The 23,767-nt window shown below is 34.6% G+C and overlaps 1 protein-coding gene across 1 annotated transcript in view; it reads right to left on the bottom strand.

Moving 5' to 3' along the window:
- EYS (eyes shut homolog) overlaps positions 1-23,767 on the bottom strand; it is a 1,801,461-nt gene that overhangs the window by 489,541 nt on the left and 1,288,153 nt on the right. The window contains exon 26 of the mRNA XM_026455461.1: positions 18,809-19,041. Coding sequence (XP_026311246.1) covers positions 18,809-19,041 — 233 coding nt within the window. The remainder of the gene's footprint in view (positions 1-18,808; positions 19,042-23,767) is intronic.

The raw sequence follows: 23,767 nt of genomic DNA, 5'->3' as shown, positions 1-23,767 counted from the left end.
ATCTATCTATCTATCTATCTATCTATCTATCTATCTATCTATCTATCTATCTTCTATTGGTCATGTCTTTCTGGAGAACCCTGACTAACGACATTATCCCAAGGTTCTAAATCTGAGATCTGCATTTCTTTTTAATTGGCAAATGTAGACATTTTAGAGATAAAACAACAAATGGAGACTTTAGGTAATTTGAAGGATCAAAAGACAGTTGATAGAAAAATAACTTCCTTATTGAGTCTCAGCAAACTATTGCAAGGACGAAAAACCAAACACCACATGTTCTCACTCACAGGTGGGAATTGAACAATGAGATCACTCGGACACAGGAAGGGGAACATCACACACCGGGGCCTGCCATGGGGTTGGGGGAGGGGGAAGGGATAGCATTAGGAGATATACCTAATGTAAATGACAAGTTAATGGGTGCGGCACAACAAACCTGCACATTGTGCACATGTACCCTAGAACTTAAAGTATAATAAAAAATAAAATGTCAATAATATTGGTTCAAGCAGTGCTTAAAATCATTTCCCATACCACTGATGGGTAAAATTAAATTTGCTCTCAGATTTTGATGTGTCAGTCACTCAATCTCATGGAGCCCATTTTCACCCTTACATGGATGATATCTACCCTCTCTTTTCCTTGGCTGAAATTTTCCTAAATTAATCTAATTCATATATATACACTCATATATTAATCTAATCTAATTCATTTATATGCATATATATGAATTAGATTAATTTAGCAAAATTTAATTCATATACATAATTCATTACATATGAATTAACATAGATTAATATTTAAAGTATATGTTTATGTATAAAATGTATCAATATATGTTTATAGCCTTTTGTAATTTATAATATTTATAATATAAAACAGACATGATATTGTTTAACCTTCATCAAAAAGAATATAGGTTGGCCAGGCATAGTGGCTCACACCTGTAATCCCAGCACTTTCAGAGGCAGAGGCGGGCAGATCACTTGAGGTCAGGAGTTTGAGACCAGTTTGGCCAACGTGGTAAAACCCCGTCTCTACTAAAAATGCAAAAAATAGCTGGGCATGGTGGCACATTCCTGTAATCCTAACTACTCAGGAGGCTGAGGCAGAAGAATCGCTTGAACCCAGGAGGCAGAGGTTGCTGTGAGCTAAGGTCACTCCACTGCACTTCAGTCTGGGTGACAGAGTGAGTCTCAAATAATAATAATTCTTAATTTTAAAAATATAGCTTAAGAGAAGTAAAATATTGATTTAAATTGTCACTGTGTAATTTCTAATAATCTCTTCTAGAGAGAAAATCTGGAAGTATATAATTACAAAAGTAGGACTACTCAAATAATTTACCGATTAGGCCAGATTTTTTAAAAGTTTTGAATAAAATATAGATAACAAGATATGTAATTAACATAAATACAAATAAATTAATACAAAGAAAACAATAAGTCCTAGAAGGCAAAACACCTGACAAAATGCTAATTTTATAATGGGAAGACTTTAATTAAATCTGATTATATATAATACATATATTAAAAATGCACTTCTATATTGATACATATATACACACACATACACTTATATAATTTGGCTTCCACACCAAATCTGGCTCACAACCTGCTTGTGTACAATTTGTGAGCTGAATGATTTTAACACCTTTATGATTTAAAAGTCAAAGAAAAACAGATGCTGGTGATGTAGAGAAAAAGGAACACTTATACACTGTTGGTGGGAGTGTAAATCAGTTCAAACATTGTGGAAGACAGTGCGACTATTCCTCAAAGACCTGAAGACAGAAACACCATTCACCCCAGCAATCCATTACTGGGTATATACCCTAAAGAATATAAATCATTCTATTATAAAGACACATGCATGTGTATGTTCATTGCAATACTATTCACAATAGCAAAGACATGGAATCAACCTAAATGCCCATGAGTGATGGACTGAATAAAGAAAATTTGGTACTTAGACATCATGGAATACTATGCAACCATAAAAAAGAATGAGATCATGTCCTTTGCAGGAACATGGGTGGAGCTGGAGGTCATTATCTCTAGCAAACTAACACAGGAACAGAAACCCAAATACTGCATGTTCTCCCTTATAATTAGGATACATAGAGAGGAACAACACACACTGGGGCCTATTGGAGGGTGCAGAGTGGGAGGAAGGAGAAGATGAGGAAAAAGTAACTAATGGGTATTAGGCTTAATACCTGTACAACAAACCCTCATGACACAAGTTTACTGATGTATCAAACCTGCATATGTACCCCTGAACTTAAAAAAAAAAAAATTCAGCATGAGTTTTAGAGGGGACATTCAAACCATAGCAAATACATATCAAAAAATCTTTCTAAATCTATCGTTCAAGTGCTCTATAATCGGAGTCATCATGAGCTCAACTGAAAAAGTCTCTGCTTTAGTGATAGATGAAAATGCATTTACTAGCAAAGCCTCTGAGAAGCCCCAGAAAATGTATAGCATTTCAAAACACAATTAATAGTTTGAGGTGGAACAGATCAGAATATAAAATGCATCAGCATGATATGTATAAGACTGTATAAGTGTTATATTTGTCAATATAAAAGCTGTTACATTTATTAAATGTGATGAAAACCTCTATACATATAAAATAAATAAAGTTGCATGAGGGCCACAATTCCATTAAAGTTTCTGGCTTCAAATTAAACATAGATAACACTCTAATCCGGATACTTATTAAGCATTAATGTGAGATGTTAATGCCTTAAAATATATTAACAATGAAACATTAGAGGGCATTTTAAAAGATAGCATTTCAAATGCTCTAAATGTAAATTAACCTGATATATGTGGGTTACATCTTTTTTAAAATACAAATGGGTTTAAAATGAAGGAAACATTGCTTTACAATAGGGAACAATTCTATACACATATGCTTTGGGCTTTCAAACATATGTTCAAACATCTGAACAATGGCATGGTTGATTTCACAAACTCTACTTGTGTCCAGAGTCATACATTCATCATTTTTAGCAATTCTCAATGTTGGCTATTTTCAGGTGATTACACAGTAATCTTTTTGGATAGTCATACATAATGCCTTTTTATTATCTCTACAAAAAGTGAATTATAAATCAACTTAATGTGAAAATGTGTACAGATCTTAAATTTCAACCTAGAAAGGGAACTGAAATGCAGTATAAACTCCTTGTATAAGAAGAAAAATTCACCTTGGCTTTTGCCTTCTTTTTCCTTTTGTTTTATTCCTCTCATTTTCCGAAATGTTAACTGTACAAGTTCTTTCCAGAACTCAGCTTTGGCACTACACATGCTAATTTGAATATGAGGACTAATCTTAAGTGGCTTTTTTGCATTTTCTGCCAAGATACGACAGATGTGCTGTACTTTGGAATCTACAACAGATACGACTTTTAGATTCTTCCTTAAACCAGGTGCTAAAAATGTGTGAAAAAGCAAAAGACATTGTTATCGAAAAGTTTAAGCCATAGACTATTTTATTAATGGTTTTGTGGATTAAAGTGCATCTTGTTATAGTCATTTTCCATCTTTCTTTTATAGCAGTAGAAAGAAATATATGCAGTTATTCATGACAATGCACATTCCACAGGATATACTTCCACATATCCCAGAGTATATGCACACTAAATACATATTAATGTCTACACAGAGTAAAGATGTATTTAAGTAAATATAATAAAATACCATAGGAAATCATAATCATAGAAATATAAAAAGGTGTGACTAAATATTGTATATAATAAAGACCTTCTAAATGTAATTGTCCATGAGTATTGCAGTATGAGGTATATGTGGCTAGAAGATATTTATGGGGTTCACATTTATGTTAAGGAATTTATTATTTGATTAATGGAAGGGAATTAGCAATATGGTTAACTACTAAGTCCTTGTAATGTGCCATTTGATATGCATATAATATGGATGTAATGTTCCATTTGATATGTATGTAATATAGATGTAAAATTATGCAAATGTAATTGAGATAATAAGTAAAATTTGTCAAAGGAATTCCAGAAAATTTACAAAACTGGTTTTAAATTTCCGCTCTAGTTAAAATGATTGCATGTCATTTCATTGTCTTTATTCTGAATTCTATTATATAAATATCTAGAGATTAATCTTCAGTGGTTTATGATAACTAAAATTGAGATCAAAATTTGGTTGAGTTGCTTGAATTTTTTGAGAGTAATAAATATTTATGAATATAAGAAATATGAAAATGAAGGATTGTTTTCAATTTATTCAGGACAAGAAATTCTAGCAAAGTTTCAGAGATGCACCAAAAGTGTTTTATCTAGCTGTTGTTGTCATGTTTTAAATGCTATGATAATCATGAGGAAGCTTCCTGGGGAATTTTTAAAGCTTTTTTTTCAAGTATATTTGTAAATATCATAGTCCAAATATTTCATACTTCATTTACAAAAGAAGGGAAGGGTAAATGTAAGTGTTATAAAGGGTTCTTCAATGAATTAAAGTTAGGAGAGTAGCCTGAATATTCAGGGCACAGACTGAAATGAATATAAAATTTTTGAATATGTTCAAATTCAGAACTAGTTTGAGTGGAGGAAAAGTCGTGGATAGTGCCTCTAGTTTGCTATAAATGGAAGTAATTTTTATAATTTTTCATTTTTTCCCTAAATATCAAGATACTTGCCAAATATACCCAAATAGCTAAATGACTACTTACTGATTTACAAAAAAAAAAAAAAAAAAAAAAAAATCCAGTTATTCTAAAATGTAATAAAAATGTTTAATTTTTTTATATATCCCAGGTGCTATGCTAGATGCCAGGGAAAGAAAAAATATAAAAGCAATGTGGTCACTTACTTTAATATTTTGCCATCTAGGAGAGGCTAAGTTAATATACTGTGAAAAGAGAAGATGTTAAATACAATAGAGAAGGACATAGGATACTATGGAAGAGTAGACGAAAACAAAAATGACCTCCCAGCAAAACTGATAATTGATTCAAGTCTCTAAGGAGAAAAATAACTAACCAAGTTAAGAAATACTGTTCCACATGAAAGGAACATTGGCGGGCATGGGACATGAGACAAGAAGACATAAAATGTTGGATACTTAAAATGCACTTAGTATAACTGGATTCTAGGTTTGGAAGGCAGGAAGCTGAAGGAAAACAAAGCTAGACACATTAGCAGGCATCGGATCACGAAGGACATATGTCAGGTAAATAAACGTATTTTGAAGAAGGATTAAGCACAGATCGTTTGGAAAATAAGTCAGTAATGGATCTAGATAAGTGAAACATCTAGGAGTCCAAGAGAAGACCCCAGGTAATCATGTGCAAGAAGAAATCATATTTTCAAACTCCAAGAGATAAACAAGAAGTGATAATATGGACTTTGAGGTATTCTCTACAATTCGAAACAGCATCTTTTATCCCAAAGTCCTTTGTTTCTCAGAAGTTGTTTTGATTGTGATGTCAGAGAATGTGCCTAAGAGAAGCCCATGGTAGAATTCCCATTCTAATAAACACAAGGATACTCTACTGTTGAATTCAAGTGGTCATAGGGGGATACATTTGTATGGTGAATGCTGTGAATCTCTGCCTTCACAATCCTGCCGCCTCCCATTCCCCACATATGCTAATCTTGAGAGTGCTTCCTTTATGCAATTCCTGCATAACAATCCGTGTTTTGGATTCTGCTTCTCAGAGAACACATTCTGCAAACAATGGGTAGCAAAGTAAGAGAAGAGCCTGACTGACAAGCTTTTCTGCCAAGGTGTAAAGAGACATCCCTGCTGGTGAAGCATGCTTTCATAGGCTGTTCCTTAGTCCGAAGAAGTTCAGAGCAATGGCTGAACAGAACCTGAGAGATTTCATGTTAGAACTAGGCATCAATAAGTTTTGAGCTAAAAGGGACTCTCAAAGATAGAGAAACTGAAGGTCAAAAAAGTCAAGATTTCCCCAAAGTTACATAACTAAGAATTGGACTGAGACTGAATTCCCTATCTTCTCACTCCCAGTCTTTTTCAATAAACCTGTGCTTCTCAAATAGATGTGTCTCCAGGAATTTGCACCAGCAAAACTGATTTGCTTGTAGTCAGAGGAGAAACATAAAAATTAATGGAGAATGATTTTATTTACTGTTTATATCATATGTGTTGTAGAATGTAAACACCATGTGACTTTTAAGATTAAAAAGTAAGAGGCTAAAGATCTTCAGAATTCAGCTATGTCTTCAGAACTGTTTTGGGTATAGTTGAATTTCCTCTGACACTAGGCATAAGACAGTGTAAATATTTGGAAAGAACTGCAGAAAGAGCCAGGAGTGGTGGCTCAGACCCGTTATCCCAGAAGTTTGGGAGGCCAAGGCGGGCGGATCACCTGAGGTCAGGAGTTTGAGACCAGCCTGCTCAACATGGCGAAACCCCGTCTCTACTAAAGATACAAAAATTAGCAGGGCATGGTGGTGCGTGCCTGTAATCCTAGCTACTTGGGAAGCTGAGACAGGAGAATCCCTTGAACCCAAGAGGCAGAATTTGCAGTGAGCTGAGATCAGGCCCCTGCACTCCAGCCTGGGTGACAGAGCAAGACTCCATCCCCTCACCAACCCCCAAAAAAGGAATTGCAGAAAGAAATACAATTAATCCTCAAGAGTGGATTCATTTACATCTTGATTATAATGCATTCTATCTTTATGTTAATATAATAATATCTGTAAGAGGCCTTTTCCTATTTTCTCAAAATTCTTATTGAAGTTTCCAAACTGCAAACAATGGCTGATAACTACCTCCCCTTCTAAAGGTGGGTATAAAACATATCTGGGTGGTACATGTTCACTGGCCTAGCTACCATCTCCCCAAATCTTATGAGAGAAAGCTAGAGTTTATCAAAGAGGATGATTCTTCAGAGGAATTTAAGAGTAGAAAGCACTAAGGCGTATCCTACCCCCCTTGCAAACCAAGTGGGGAAACCCCCAAAAGCATCATTCAGAAATAGTCGACAGTGGGACACATGCCAGTAGAGCTGAAGCAGTTTGTCGGAATCTATCTTGTTATCTGTGTAGAGAGAGTTGCTGGGAGGACTAGACACGTATTCTATGAGAACTGCAGAAATATCAGCACATAATGACTCTATCTAAGCTTCTGCATTAAGAGAGGAGCACAGTCTAGCATGATCTCTGGTAGCATGAGGCCCTGTCCCTAGGATGACCCCAGTTCCCCTGCCCCTCCATTGAAATGCCTACCTGAGAAAGCTCAGTACTGCCAGATGAATTTATTTGCTTCAGCCATGCCTGAAGATAGGTCTCTGACCTCCCTTTCTTGGAGGATTTACTAAAAAGCCTTACAATCATGTCTCCTTCTTGTGTCCCTTTGAGATTTATTGTATCTCTTACAATTCGGAAGTTTCTTTCTTAAAGACAGCCGACATTCCTTTGAAATGTAATCATCAAGAAGTACAGAACCTCTGTTCTATCCTATTTCTGTGGGATAATAGAATCTTGACTTGGGAGAATTGCCACCTAGCAGACACAGTAGGCCTAATCACATTTACACTGACCAACCATTGGTAATTTTTCACTTCTCTGGCTCTACTTGAGTCCCTACTTGTCCCCCTCACTTAAAAAGACTCAATCACACAAATCAGAATGGAACTCAGCTCTTCCCCTACTATCAGTAGTTACTGAATAAAATCTGTTTTCACTGCTTTAAAGAATGTCTAGCCTTGTTTGCCTTTGACATTCTACAATTAGGAAGCAGGAAATGGAAACTGGGACCTGCTTCTTGCTGGGAGCGTCTTGAAAGCAGTTGGAGAGCTGTGAAGTTGTTGAACAAAGTGAGAATTCACCCATGGGTTTATTTACATTTCTCTTAGTTGGCAGGACAGTGATGCCTGAGATTTTCTGGGATCCAATTGATGACGAGGAAGGTAGCAAGGCTCAAGTCATCTAGAAATAATCTTGTCTAATAGCATGTCAACCTTGTCATGTGCACCAGCCAAAAAGAGCAGGCATGTACTTCCCTGAGAGCTGCTAAAGAGAGCTTGCAGGATATTAGCTGAGAGTGCACAGCCTACAACAGGGAAAGGTGTCATGGGGAATCACCAACAAACCATTGATGCAGTCGCAATGACAGAATGCATTTGCTGCCCATGCGGAATTATAATGAACACCTACTGAGGAATATGACTTTTGATGCCTTTCCTGATTTCTGCTATCCTGATCTGACCTTGAAGACTCTAGCTCTGAGGAGGAAGTGAATCAAAGGGAAGGGCGGAAGGGTGTGGACAGTTTCAAATTGAATATAGGAGGGAAGTTTTAAATTGGAGTAGATTTTTCAATACCTACCAGTGACCTGAGAGCTATGGGATATTCCCAGGTTGTCACAAAATAAGAGAGTAAGAGAAATCTGATAGAAGATTTCTATAGTCAGTGTTAGAAGAAATGGAATTATTCTTGAGTACAATCTACTAAGTCAGGTCATTTAATAACTGAATGCATTACTGTCTCAATATAGATGACATTATTTTTGTTTTTGTTAAAGAATTTTTAATAGAAATGTATAGTAGTTTAAGGTAACAATTTTTGGCATTAAATTCACTTTGGTTTGAGTTCTTACTTTGGTAATCACCACAAATTACTGAGTTCTGGTTTGTTGACCCCACAATTTATTTTCTCTGTGCTCAGTTTTTTCACCAGTAGGATGGAAATTTGAATAGTTGTAGTTTACATATTTTGTGGTCTATTCCCAGCCCACCATAATTCTTCCTTCTTAGGCAGCTGCTTTCTAATCTGCAGGTAGATCAATGAGCTGATTTTCAGCAGACTGGCCGGTACGGCATACTTTGGACTAGAGCCATTGAATGAGGGGCGGTTCCCTTAGCCAAACTGGACAGCCAGTATCTCTTCCCCAGGTTTAATCTAAGAATGATTCAGGTCTTCCTTGGGAGAATGACTCTACAATGTTCATTCAAAATCCGTTGTCAATCAGGACATGGTAGTAAAAATGAAACATGACTTGAACAGAAGAATACTGAGAGTGCTTTTGTTCCTAGTTGTAGTTCCCTTCTGCAAACATCTTTGCATGCTCATTCTAGGGTTCTATGAGATTCCACCTTTATTTTCATATAATAAGTTTGAATCTATCATTGTTTATTTTAACTTGGATTAGATAGGTAAACTAGTTCGAAAAGCTTGGATTCCAATCTCAGTTCCAGAATTTACTGGCTGAGTTAACCATGGACAAGACACTTAAACTCTCTGCCTCCATTTTTTCTCTTGTATTGTGGGGATAGAATAATATTTACTCCAAAATCACACTGATTCATGAGGATTAAATTAGTCACTAGAAGTTATTTATTATTGAGTTGGTTTCTATAATTTGGAGATAAAAAAGCCTCCAACTAATAAGTTATTACTTGATTCACAGAATTGGTGTGTGGAATGAAAGAGAAAATGCGTGAAAAGACTTTAGGACAGTGTGTGTGTACCAAGCGTACCATGGTAAATATTAGCTGTTATTATCTGTTGCTTTCCTATTTCTTAGTTACTACGTTTGTACTATGGTTTGAATGTGTGCCCCTAAAACGTGTTGGAAACTTACTCCTCAATGCAACAATGTTGGCCTGTTTGGTGTAATGAGAGGTGATTTGGTCCCGAGGACAAAGTGAATGGATTTACACCATTATCATAGGAGGGGTTCATTATAAAAGGGGTAGTTGGGCTCCCTCTTTCTTTTTCTCTTTCACTGTCTTTCTGCCCTTTTGTCTACTATCGTGGGATGATACAGCAAGAAGGCTCTCACCAGATGTGACCCCTCAATCTTGGACTTTCTAGTCTCCAGAACTACGAACCATTAAATTTCTGTGTATTATAAATTACCTAGTCTGTGGTATTCTGTAATAGCAACAGAAAGTGGGCTAAGACAATCTGATATTACAGTAGTTTCTCATTATTTGCTATTTTGCTTTCCTCAGTTTCAGTTACTCCATGGACAAATGCCATTAAAAAATATGAAATAGAAAATTCCAGAAATAATTCACACATTTTAAATTGCGCACCTTTCTGAGTACTGTGATGAAATCTCATACCATCCCCATCCATCCCACCTGGGATGTGAAAAATTCCTTTGTCCATTTTATATTAGAAACTTGATTGTTTATGGTATCTGAGAGGAGACCTGGAGCCAATCTCCTGTAAATACAAAGGATGACTGGATATAGGACTTGGTACTATTTGAAGTTTCAGGCATCTACTGCGGGACGGTCTTTGAATTCTATCCCCTGTGGAGTAGTGGGGACTACCGTAATCTTCAGAAACATTGAGATGACACAAAGTTTCCATTTCCTACTTTTAAACCACAAGCAGCCAAGAGAACTGCAGACAAAAGGTGGCATATTTGTGTGAAGATTATTTTTAATTTCCATATTGCTTCATATCTCTTCATATTTATTCAGATCCGTATCTATGATCCTATGACAGAGAATAGAGACATTCACAGAGAAACCTTATCAAAACAGATTAAAGCAATTGAAATTGATTTAATATTCCCAGGACAGTTAAATAATAAATTCTTCTGCTCAGATAGTTTTCAATTTCATTAATAAGATTGTATTTACAAGTAAGGGCATGATGTTGCATTTTACATATAAGTTCTTAAGTTTTTCCTACCAAAGTCACGTTGCATGTTGACAAAAATGTCTGAAAGTGAATTTCCCAGAGATCACACATTTTGTTCTTAATTATCTCTGCTCATTATAGCTTTTTGTTGTTGTTTTGCCGTTGTGTAATAACATTTTAGGGCAGGTTCAAATTAGCCCTTGTTTTTACTGTTGGTCTGTTTTCATATCATCCAAATTTATATTCTTCAATCCTTTTCCCTGATTTATTCCCGTTAACTAGAGAATAGTATTTTCTTACACATCCTTACTATTTTATTGTAAATAGTGTAATACAAAAATATTAATGTAGTTCCTCTACCATTATTTAAAATTTTTAAATGTTAAAGGACATTAAGATTCTCAACTTATCCCCGTTAATTTAGTTATCTGATAATGTGTTCTCCTACGGAAAACATAGTGTTTTCTTTGAAAGACTGAGTTGCAGTATCAGAAAAAATAGCCATATTTCGCATTTGGCCATAAAACTTCATTAAAATTCATTAGATGAGGGAAAATAGGCTCATTATAAATTTAAAATACATCAGTGAATGAAATTAGAGGCATTTATTTTTCTTCAATAATTGGTTTTAGTCTTATATTAAGTCTAAGAAAATTATCAGTACTTACGGTTTTCCTTTAAAAAACTCATAAAAATCATTCTTATATATTCATGTTTATGGTAGTATACTACTCTCTTTGGAACATTCCTCTGCTTTTCAAAATTCTAATGACTTTCTATTTTTTAAGTTTTCGCTTAAATGGCATTTCCTCATTGTAGATTTAAACAGGACTTTCTCCACTCCCAGTGCACCCCATCCTGGAACCATTAAAAATTAAGTTGCATGATCACTGAATACCAATTTTTTTCTAATTCTTCCCACCGTTTAAACATTGTCACTTAAAGTGATTTCATTGGCAGTATGTAAGAAATTATAATGATATTTTCTGCTTTCTATTTTTGTTAGCAAATTTACTTTAGAAAAAAATGCTTTCAAACATGTCTGTCAATTAAAAGGACTACTAGTAAACTCATCAAATGTTAAGTTTCTACACCTAGAGTAAAATATGTATCTATTCTCTAGAGATAATTTGGTACAATTGAGGTCATTCGTATCTTATCGGTTTATGCAATTGTTCATTTCAAGTATACGCAACTCAATATATTTTTCTTGTAATTCAACTTGGAATATACCCCTGAAAAACTCTGGGGGACACGCTGTGGTACATTTTCTGTGTGGATCTTGTATTCTAGTTCTACACTTGCCTTTAACTAGTAGTTTACTTAAGTTACTACACTTTTTTTGAACATTGTTTCTGCACCTCTAAAATATTTCAATAGTGAATGATTTTAGTAATTCTACAAAAACTTTAAACATGTATTTTAATGATATTTTATGTGTTAAATTATCTTTATGTGTGGGTATACATGTGATGTATATAACAATTGTATTAAAAACAAATAGGAATGCATGCAATGAAGTCATGGCTGTTAAGAAATTTAGCCCTGAATTAGAAATATAAGATAAATCACACTTCCCAGTGTGCATGAATACATGTACTTGGAAATATTTAGCTAGTTGATCATTCTTGCTTTGACTGTAACCTTTTGTAGAATAGGCCTATATCATTTGCTTTATTATCCATATCATTTGTGCCATGGTCAAGTTTTACTGCATATAATTCAGTTTTTCTGTGAATAGGTGGGGCAGAAGATAGTGCCAAAAAGAAAGAATGGAACCTTTACTGTGACTTGTTTTCTATAACCACATTTTATACCACATATTTTCATTCACAAAATAATATATGAAAGGACATAAGCCTTATCCATTCTGGTAAATTTTGGATTTAAAAAATCTAGTATTCTGCAAAAGAGAACACAAAGATCTATGCTTCCAAACTATTAGAAAGCATGAGGGTTAAAAGAGTTTTCATCCTATTTTTTGATCTGTTGTAATTATTTCTCAATTTTTCTCCCCATCTCATCTTCTTCCCCACCATAATCCTTTCTATATTCTACTCTCAGATCTATCATTTTGAAGTCCAATTCTGGTCATTATGTCTTTTGATTGATTGAAAACCATTCTAATGGTTTTATATTTTAATCTGTCATTTAGGGTTCTCTGCCATATGAGTCACACCTGAATTTCCAGCTTTATTTCTCAGTCAATCCCATATGTGCTCTGCTCCGAAACCAAACTAGACAGCTCTCTTCTCTTTCAAGTATTTGTTCATTCTGATTTATTTTATGTATCATGTAAACTGATCCTTAAGTACCATTTCAGATACTATTTTCTCCATAAAATAGTTTTCTTGATTATGTAAATTGAAAGTAAGAAAGGGATAAATCTTTGTTTATGGAAATATTTTGATGATGTATTTATGTTGTGTTTGCACAGATGAAAGGCAACAAAAAGTTTTGCTAAACTATTCTGCAAAATAAATGGACATAAAAGACAGAAATCCAGGGAGAAAAAAAAAAAAACATGTCCACACATGCTAAGGAAAAATGGCCTCTCTTGTTCCTCTCCTCTTTCTCTTGCACAGGCAGTGGGTTAGCATATGGTTGAGGTGTGGCCAATTAGACAATTTCAGTGTCTCCTGGGACTCTGAATCTCAAGCAAGTGACTCAGAACATGGCACATGTTCCGTGCTGGGGGCGGATAGACCAGTCTGTTCCTAGATCAGCCTCATTATAACTCTTGTTCCCTGGCTCTCCAGAACATTGAACATCTTTTGATACATTTTCTAAGCTGATTTCATTTACTTTCCTCAATTTGATGAACACTAGATATCCACCCAATAGGTTCCCTTTTTTGTATAATCATGTAAGTTTCCTGAAAGATGACAGAGGTCCTGTGGTAAGCAGAATAATGGCCTCCCAAAGATGTCCAAAGCCCAATTCCTGGAAACTGTGCCTATCTAACTTTACATGACAAAGGGGAATTGGGGATGCAGATGGAATTAAGATTGCTAGCCAGCTGACTCTGAGATACAGAGATTATCCTGGAGTATCTCAGTGGGCCCTATATAATCACAAGCATCCTTAAGTGTAGAAAAGGGTGTTGTAAGAGGAAGTCTGAGAGATACAATATGCGAAAAATTAGACCTGCCATTGCTTTCTTTGAAAGTAAATGAAGGGACCATGAGCCAAAAAATTCAGACATCTTCTAGAAGATGGAAAAGGCAAGGAAATGCATTCTCACTTAGATGCTCCAGTAAGGAACACAGCCCTGTCAAAACCTTGATTTAAGCTCACTGAGGATTGTGTCACAGTTATAAGCAAGGGAATAGGGAATAGGCTGTCTTTGTCTCCAGCTGAGCCCAGTGTTCCCTGCTGGAGAATGCTGCAGTTCATAGTGAAGAGAAGAGCAGGTTATAAACCTCCAGTGTACCTCTGACTTCAAAAATGAAATCCCCTGTCTTTGATAATAGGTAATCTCGTCTCCTTTTAGTCACTGTTGTTGACTTCAATTCACTTTTATTTTCAATTTAACATCTCAGTATTTCAGCCATTGTCATGTACTGATAAATATGCAGCATTGCTCTCTGATTTCATACAGATTTTCAGACATGGATATTAACATTTGAAAAGGCAGACACCTATTTCTTGGTCCTTTTCTGATGATGTAGACTATCAGTTCTCTGGAAGAGATATCACTGTTGTAAGAACCTTACTAATGCTCTGTTTCCCTGCCTTCTTAGTTGTGGAATGCCTGACACTCAGACATCTGACCTAAAGTTAACAAATAAATTAGGACTACTCTTGCACACTTTTAATATATTCCAGTTATGGTAAAAGCAAAGATATCTAGGCAGTCTATTTTTTTTAACAAAACAAAACACCTAGTAAACCGTCTCACTTTTATTTCTACTTTTGTAATTTACTCAGTACAATTAACCTTTAAATATATATGTAATATATGTAGATAGAATATCAATTAAAACAAAATATTTCTTGCTGTTAATGTATGGCATTTAAATACTCCTTTATTGTATTATTTATAAAACTGTTTTATAGAACACTAAAAAGTATGGGGCTGTTTAAAAATGTTAATCTTATAATTAATAGTCAGAGGCATACGCTTTTCCCCAACACAAGGCACTGATATTCTAAATCTGTCATTCTGAACTTTACAGTAGGAGACAGCCATCTGCCTTCATGCAGCCATATAAAACAAAGCAAGAATATATGCTCTTATGTTTCTCTTGGTGAGATGTGAGATCATTATGATGAAGTAGGCAACAAGATTTAGTTAATATGAATTAAGATAGCATGTGTTGAAGAAAAAAAGAGCATATTAAATCAAACTAATTCTATAAGTCAATGTTATCAGCTGATTGAATATGGATGATTTGATAAAGTAGAGCAGCATATGATGTAATCCCAAGTAGATGGGAAATATATGTGTGGGTGACCCATTCCTTAGTCTCATAGCTCCAGAAATCCTTTCTCTGTGTTACTGGATCTAGTGCTATTTTAGTTAAGGCCTATACTTTAATTGACATCTCTATTTTTCTGTGAAACATGAAAGTTGTTAAAATATCATAACATTCTTTCACAGGATAAGAATATTAACTAGAAGTAAAAAGTAGTGAGGCTTGGGAAGAAAAATCAATTTCCAACGTATCTTTACATCTAGATGTCTACACAATTATATATTTTTTCAGTCATGTTCATCAGTTATGTCTAGATTTTTCTGAAATTCAAATACTTTAAAATCTGCTTTCTAGATTTTAGTTTAAGTAAAATCATTATGAAAAGATATGACCACTCAGACACAATTTTTTGGCTCACCTAATGTGTTTTTCAGTTTAATTTTATGGGGACTATGATATCTTCTGCATTAAAAACTTACTAGATCAACATTAACGTCTTTGGTTTGATGATTTTTGAAATTTCATTTTTTAAAGAAAACTCTCTTTGCTTCCTGAAGCAAAGATTTTTTTCTTTCATAAACAGATGACAGAGTGGAACAATTTAAAAATTTTATGTCATGCCATCACATTAAATTTGATTTTCCAACTAGTACAGTAATATAGCATGGTGGTTAAATGTGAAATCTGGAGTCAGCTAAGATTACTTCTAATCCCATTTCTACCATGTACAAACTGTGTGACCTTGACAAAGTAATTTAACAACTAGAAGCTTTAGATCTCTCATTTGTAAATGGGGGTAATTTAGAGAGCCTACTTCAGCAGGGTTATTCTGAGGGTTAAGTGAAATAAGATGCATGAAGCACTCAGTGCAGTGTCTGGTAAATCAGGACTCTTCACAACAATATCATGCAAATTTCATTCCTGAAGCAGAAGTTCATATATTTTAGGTGTTGATTGTACTCAATAAGGGATTCATTTAAAAATTATTTTCATGGCATTCTATCTGCAAATTCTGATTTATCTGTAAAATGTAAGCATTTAATACTGAGAACATTTCTAAGAAGTTATAAAAATGTAAATATAATAAATATAAATAGGGAAGATTTAGGGACTGTTTATCCAAAGCAAAGTTTTTACCAGGCAATTGAAACAATTTGAAAATGGCATATAATAATTATTGAAATTTACACTTAAATTTCATCATTTGTAGCATGATTCAGGTTTCATCTGGCCAACCTGAGTCATACTATAAAAAATGACATCCTAGGGCCAGATTCCAGAATTACAGATCTTAGGCAGTAGCAGTAGTAAACATGTATCAGTATGGATGCTAAGGTATATAACGTCACAAATTACATTTAGAACAATAGGTTGAAAACACAATCCTGCCCTTGGCTTTCTTTATGATAGAAAGAGGCAAGATAATTAAAATGTGAAGAGTAAATGGTTAAAAATAAATATTCATTACTTTGATATTTATAAATAAAATTTCAGTTCTGAACATGCACATCACATGGCACTCTATGTACTGTACTGAAACATTTTCCAAAAGAGGCAACAACAACAAAAATTACAGATAATATTATGATAATCTAAAAATACTCTTATTACATTAATTTTGTTTAGTATATCACATGCCTCGGTATTAATGAATTAGTTACTCTTCAATTGCAATTTTGTAATTAGTAATAATTATTAATAAAACTATTAGTCATAGTGTCTATTATGTACTTTTAAAAAAGAAATACTCTATAGATTACTTAGTGTTTAGCAAAACATCCCATTTAGTGGTTTTTAAAATATTATACATTCAGTAAGAAAACTAGTTAAAAACTTAAGAAGTATAAAATGATTAATAATATGAAAACATAATTTCTACAGCAAAAGTAGGGTAGATTTTCAATTCTTTTCCTGGGGTCAATTTCCTATCTTCTGCTACCAAAAACATCAAATACAATTAAACCTCAATGAAGCCTTGCTTAACTCCAAAATACCTCTATTTGTTTTTTTTTTTTTTTTTTTTTTTTTCTGGAGGACAATACAGGTTACTCTATGAAGTGTTAAAGATACTAGGTAAAGAGTTAAAGGAGAGAGAATTGAGGATTCAGTGGGACAGAGAGAAATGATGGCTTAGAGGGTTATTGCTAGTGTAATGTGTGTGTCTGACCAGGAGATACACTAACATTAAAAAACTAAAATAGACCAGTCACAGTGGCTCACATATGTAATCCCAGCACTTTAGGAGGCTGAGGCAGGTGGATCACCTAAGGTGTTAGGAGTTTGAGACCATCCTGGCCAACATGGTGAAATCCTGTCTCTACTAAAAATATAAAAGTTAGCCGGATGTGGTTGCTTATGTCTGTAATCCCAGCTACTCTGGAGGCTGAGGCAGGAGAATCACTTGAACCCGAGAGGTGGAGGTTGCAGTGAGCCAAGATCACGCCATTGCACTCCAGCCTGGACAGCAGAGCGAGATTCCACCTCAAGATAGATTAATAAATAAGAGTATTTTTTAAGACTCCACCTAGCACAAAATAAAAAAGATAAAAAGCCTCTCAGAGTTTTAAATAGTTAAATGTAGATCTAAAAGAGCTTTACAATCCAAATTATCTCCCTAGACCCCTCTACTCATATAATATCAATGGCCTTAAATTATAGCAGAAAGCAAACATCATATTTTGCAAACACATGAAATACTTTTCTAAAAATCAATCCATAGTGATGTATCTTCAGAGCATTTTATAGATAAAATCAATTTTGAAGAACACTTCTATGGTGTCTTAAGATGAACATGAAAATAGACTATATTTTCATTTCTGTGCATTTTACTGTATTTGTTTGCTTACTTGGCTAAATGTTAAACATTCACAGTCGCACAAAGTCATTGTGGAAGAAGGGTGGAATAACACACACACATACACACACAGCCACATCCACATACCTTGAATTAACATTAGGCGGTCCCACATTTTAGTGCTTAAATGGGGAGTTATTAAATACAGTCTTGGATAAGTAATAAATTATCTGCTATCTGAATACTAATCCAATAGTACTTACTCCCCATCCCCTCCTCCCTAATTTAGAACATGAGATTAGTTGTATGGACACAACGACACTTCAGCTATCAGTGCAAGGACAGTCAGTCAGCTGCATCACGACTTAATGCCTTTGTAATCTGTCCAGGGTGTTTCTGGCTTTAGTTGTCTAGCATTTCCCTAATTAACTGAAAACATCTTAGGAGGCTATTAAATGTTGACAATAGGAGAATATTTTTTTTCATTCATTAACAGCTTCATTAATGTTAAAATCATATTCTTAAGCATCAAAAGTTAATGTACTATTATTAAACACTAAATTCAAATATGAGAATTTGCATATGAAGTATATAAATGTGGCTATTTTGCAATTAAGCAATAAAAATAGTATTAATTAGAACCTAATTGTCTCTATGAAAACAAAGGAAAGATTCACCATAATTTTAGAAGTAACTACATAGAAAACACTATGTTTGAATTTTAACTTCTATTTTATATGGCAATTGGAAATATATGTCGAATGGCATTCCTAATGCAAAAAAAAAAAAAAAAAAAAACTTAGGTTTGCTTCTACAATACTAAACTGAAAGTATTCTATCAGAATTCATTTTTAAATAAAATTATACAGATGTTTCTTGTTTGTGCTAGTACCCATCACTAAGTTTACAATACATTGCAACTCCTGTCCATTCTCTGGAGAAGTTTTTAAAAATAAATACAAAAGGATAATGAAGATTGATTACCTTTTTCACAGAAGCGGCCAGTGAAATGTAGTGGACAGTCACATTGGAATGACACTATGCCACTGGAGAGGAACATGGGACGGCATGTGCCTCCATTGTGGCATACATCCTCCTGGCACACAGAGGGTGCTGCAACAGAGGGGCTGACAGAAGTCCACATGGTATCAACCCCTTGTGCCACATCAGAAGCATCAACAAAGGAGGCTGTTGGAGACAGCATAAATCCCTGGGATCTGCGATTTATAAACAGACCAGAAAACAAAATATAAGTAGAAGCACTAGGAACATAAATTGAAACAACAGAAAATTTGATTTAATATAAGAGAAAATAAAACCAATACTGATCCAAGGTTTAACTGAGGACAAATAAAATTATCATGTTTGTTTCACAATTATGAGATTTGTAAATGTTAAAAATTTCTGAGCCACATAATATGACACTGTAGTAGTAAGAAACATGGAAGAAATGACCTTCATAAACTTGTCAGTTATTTTATGGAAAAAACATTGTCCTCCTTTAGCTGTTTCAGATGTTATGCGCCTAAGATCAAGAATTAGGTCATGCTACATGTTCATGCTAAAATTGTTCGAACTTGAAGGATTTCTAAGTTAACTGCTAAAAATATGCATTCATTAGTCTGATTTAGCATTAATTTCTGGGAGCTATCCAAGAGGTACCTTAGAAATACCCACAAATATTCCTTATTACTTTTTTTACAAATTTTAATACTATTTTAATGTTTTCTTTCTAATAAATAATGAACAACAAAATTCTCTGAACTATGTGAAATTTCCTACTTTTACATTCAAAACCCCTTGACAATCGGATTCATCCCTGCTCTTCCAGTCTACTTTATCATGATTCCTAATGAATACCTTAAATTCTCTCAGACCAAATAAGATTACTATTCTTTAAAGACCCTGAAATTTCCTAATTTTGGAAGTTTGTTTAATATACTTTTTATGAATCATTATTCCTCAATTCCTATCTAAAGTTCACCTACAGTGCTAAGCCCACGCCTCTATTATTGTTTTTCCCCGGCCCAACAAGATGAAACTGATGTTTCTCTCCTGTCTAAAATTCCACATCTCATTTGTACCATTGTTAGAACATTTACCACGTGCTTGTAGTATACTTATTTTATGTGTAGCCTCTACTATTTAGGTTGTATATAGTCATCATTTTTTCTTTCTCCCTCCACACAAAAGTTTCTGATTTTATCAGAAATCTTTATTCATAATACTTAAGAAACTTTGTGCGTTCAGCATACTCATGCGTTTGGCATACTGTTTGGGAAAGTTTTTAGAATTTCACTTAATATAACCATGAGATAATTATCTTTTTAATGTAAAAAACCTTTGTGAAATAAAAACTAACAATTAAACATAGGGAATTTTTATTTTACACCTTGTCATAAAGATAAAACCTTAGCAAAAGAAGTCACTTCAAACATTCCTCAACTGATCTTAGAGACTTAAATAGCTATTTTTATATCTACGACACACATTAATGTCAACTTATTGGAATAAAAGAGTTAAAATGAAATAGATAGTTTATATTTTACTGATACATTAATGTGCAGGTCAGTTCTTTTGCAACCTGAAATTCTTTATGGTGTTCATCACAGATTGTAACAATATATTTATTTTCATGATGGAGCCTGACCTACTTCTCTTTTCTCTGGATTGCAATCTACGTGAAGGATGGTGGGATGACTTCTGTGCTTTTCTTCGTTTTATTCCTAACAATGCTTGATCTCTAGTAGGCTCTCCAGTAAATATTGTAAAACTAATTTTGAATCTTTTTTTGTAAATATGCAATGTATCACACTACTTTCTGTTACTGTTGTTGTTTGTTTGTTTGAGATGAAGTTTCGGTCTTGCTGTCCAGGCTGGAGTGCAATGGTACGATCTCGACTCACTGCAGCCTCCACCTCCCGGGTTCAAGCAGTTCTCCTGTCTCAGCTTCCTGAGTAGCTGGGACTACAGGCACCTGCCACCGTGCCTGGCTAATTTTTTGTATTTTCGGTAGAGATGGGGTTTCCCCACATTGGCCAGGCTGGTCTCGAACTCCTGGCCTCAGGTGATCCACCAGCCTCGGCCCCCCCACAGCATTGGGATTACAGGTGTGAGTCACTGTGCCTGGCCTGTACCACACTACTAAACAAGGACAATAGCAATGAAATAATTTTGTCAGCCCGGATTAATGTTATAACTACATTATGTAACTCTTTAGTTTTATAAATAATATAAATTCTAACGTTTTTGATACAGTTTTGTAATCAACTTTCTCTGATATTGCTCTATCAGAAAATTAGCATAAATCTTCCTATTAGTACTTACAATATAAGTTTGTCTCTTTAAGCAACTTTCATCAAGTTAAATGGCAATGCTAATATGCATGGCATGGGATTTATTACTCAATATTCTGAATTCTAATTTAATTTTTAGTTTTAATGTTTCTGAATAATTTCATCATTTCATCTAACATTTGCCATGGACTTCATGAACTGCAGCCAGTCACCACTTTCTCAGGAATAAATTAGAATTAAATGCCACTACTTCTTTCTCCTACTGTAGCTGCTCAGGGAGCCTAAGTCTCACCTGAAAAAAAATCAATACTTCGCATCTGTCAGTTATTAACTGATTGCGCAAAAATAATTGCTATCAATTGATCCAAAAACATCAGGATCACAAATCAATTTTTGAAAGCAACATTAATCATTTGATCTTTGCTATAAAGATCAAATTTCATATGTGATATGTGATAATTAATAGTCTTTGGCTTTCAGTTTTATTTTTGGAAGTTATAGATTATGTCATGAATTTACTTGTTTAAAATTTAGAATGAATAAAATGTATTCCATTTGTTATATATTTAAAAAGGAAAATTAGTTTACAGTGCTAAAATTTTACCTTATTTTTACATACAGGTTAAAAATATCAAGTGACTGTGGAGGTTTATTAAACATAACCAGATGATGGACCTAATTGGCAATGAAAAAAGGAACATAAAATTATCATTTTTAAAATTCTAGAAATCATAAATATATGAGAGTTTAGAAAATAGTAAGTGCAAAAATCTGTTTGATCACTTCTTAGGTAAGTTTCTATAAGGATACAGTGATAAACCAGCCATTCTTATAACAAGAAATTAGTCTTCAATAACTTTTTCTTAATGAATTAGTATCAGAATAACATGTGCTCACTTGATTCAAAACCAAACTTGATCATTAGAGAAAGGCACATTGATAATACAGCAATTTATTTTTTTTTATTATTGTTATTATTATACTTTAAGTTCTAGGGCACATGTGCATAACGTGCAGGTTAGTTACATATGTATACTTGTGGCATGTTGGTGTGCTGCACTCATCAACTCGTCAGCACCCATCAGCTCTTCCTTTATATCAGGTATAACTCCTAATGCAATCCCTCCCCCCTTCCCCCCTCCCCATAATAGGTGCCGGTGTGTGATGTTCCCCTTCCTGAGTCCAAGTGATCTCGTTGTTCAGTTCCCACCTATGAGTGAGAACATGCGGTGTTTGGTTTTCTGTTCTTGTGATAGTTCGCTGAGAATGATGGTTTCCAGCTGCATCCATGTCCCTACAAAGGATACAAACTCATCCTTTTTTATGGCTGCATAGTATTCCATGGTGTATATGTGCCACATTTTCTTAATCCAGTCTGTCACTGATGGACATTTGGGTTGATTCCAAGTCTTTGCTATTGTGAATAGTGCCGCAATAAACATATGTGTGCATGTGTCTTTATAGCAGCATGATTTATAATCCTTTGGGTATATACCCAGTAATGGGATGGCTGGATCATATGGTACTTCTAGTTCTAGATCCTTGAGGAATCGCCATACTGTTTTCCATAATGGTTGAACTACTTTACAATCCCACCAACAGTGTAAAAGTGTTCCTATTTCTCCACATCCTCTCCAGCACCTGTTGTTTCCTGACTTTTTAATGATTGCCATTCTAACTGGTGTGAGATGGTATCTCATTGTGGTTTTGATTTGCATTTCACTGATGGCCAGTGGTAACGAGCATTTTTTCATGTGTCTGTTGGCTGTATGAATGTCTTCTTTTGAGAAATGTCTGTTCACATCCCTTGCCCACTTTTTGATGGGGTTGTATGTTTTGCAGCACATCAAAAAGCTTATTCACCATGATCAAGTGGGCTTCATCCCTGGGATGCAAGACTGGTTCAACATATGCAAATCAATAAACATAATCCAGCATATAAACAGAACCAAAGACAAAATCCACATGATTATCTCAATAGATGCAGAAAAGGCCTTTGACAAAATTCAACAGCCCTTCATGCTAAAAACTCTCAATATATTCCATATTGATGAAACATTTCTCAAAATAATAAGAGCTATTTATGACAAACCCACAGCCTATATCATACCGAATGGGCAAAAACTGGAAGAATTCCCTTTGAAAACTAGCACAAGACAGGGATGCCCTCTCTCACCACTCCTATTCAGCATAATGCTGGAAGTTCTGGCCAGGGAAATCAGGCAAGAGAAAGAAATAAAGGGTATTCAATTGGGAAAAGAAGAAGTCAAATTGTCCCTGTTTGCGGATGACGTGATTGTATATTTAGAAAACGCCATCATCTCAGCCCAAAATCTCCTTAAGTTGATAAGTAACTTCAGCAAAGTCTCAGGATACAAAATTAATGTGCAAAAATCACAAGCATTCTTATACACCAGTAACAGACAAACAGCTGAATAATGAATGAACTTCCATTCACAAATGCTTCAAAGAGAATAAAATACCTAGGAATCCAACTTATAAGGGATGTAAAGGACCTCTTCAAGGAGAACTACAAACCACTGCTCAGTGAAATAAAAGAGGACACAAACAAATGGAAGAACATGCCATGCTCATGGATAGGAAGAATCAATATCGTGAAAATGGCCATACTGCACAAGGTAATTTA

This window comes from Piliocolobus tephrosceles, chromosome 5, assembly GCF_002776525.5.
Source record: "Piliocolobus tephrosceles isolate RC106 chromosome 5, ASM277652v3, whole genome shotgun sequence".
NCBI classification, from domain to species: Eukaryota; Metazoa; Chordata; class Mammalia; order Primates; family Cercopithecidae; genus Piliocolobus; species Piliocolobus tephrosceles.
Note: the sequence above shows the minus strand (reverse complement) of the source record. Positions and strands in the feature narration are given on the sequence as shown.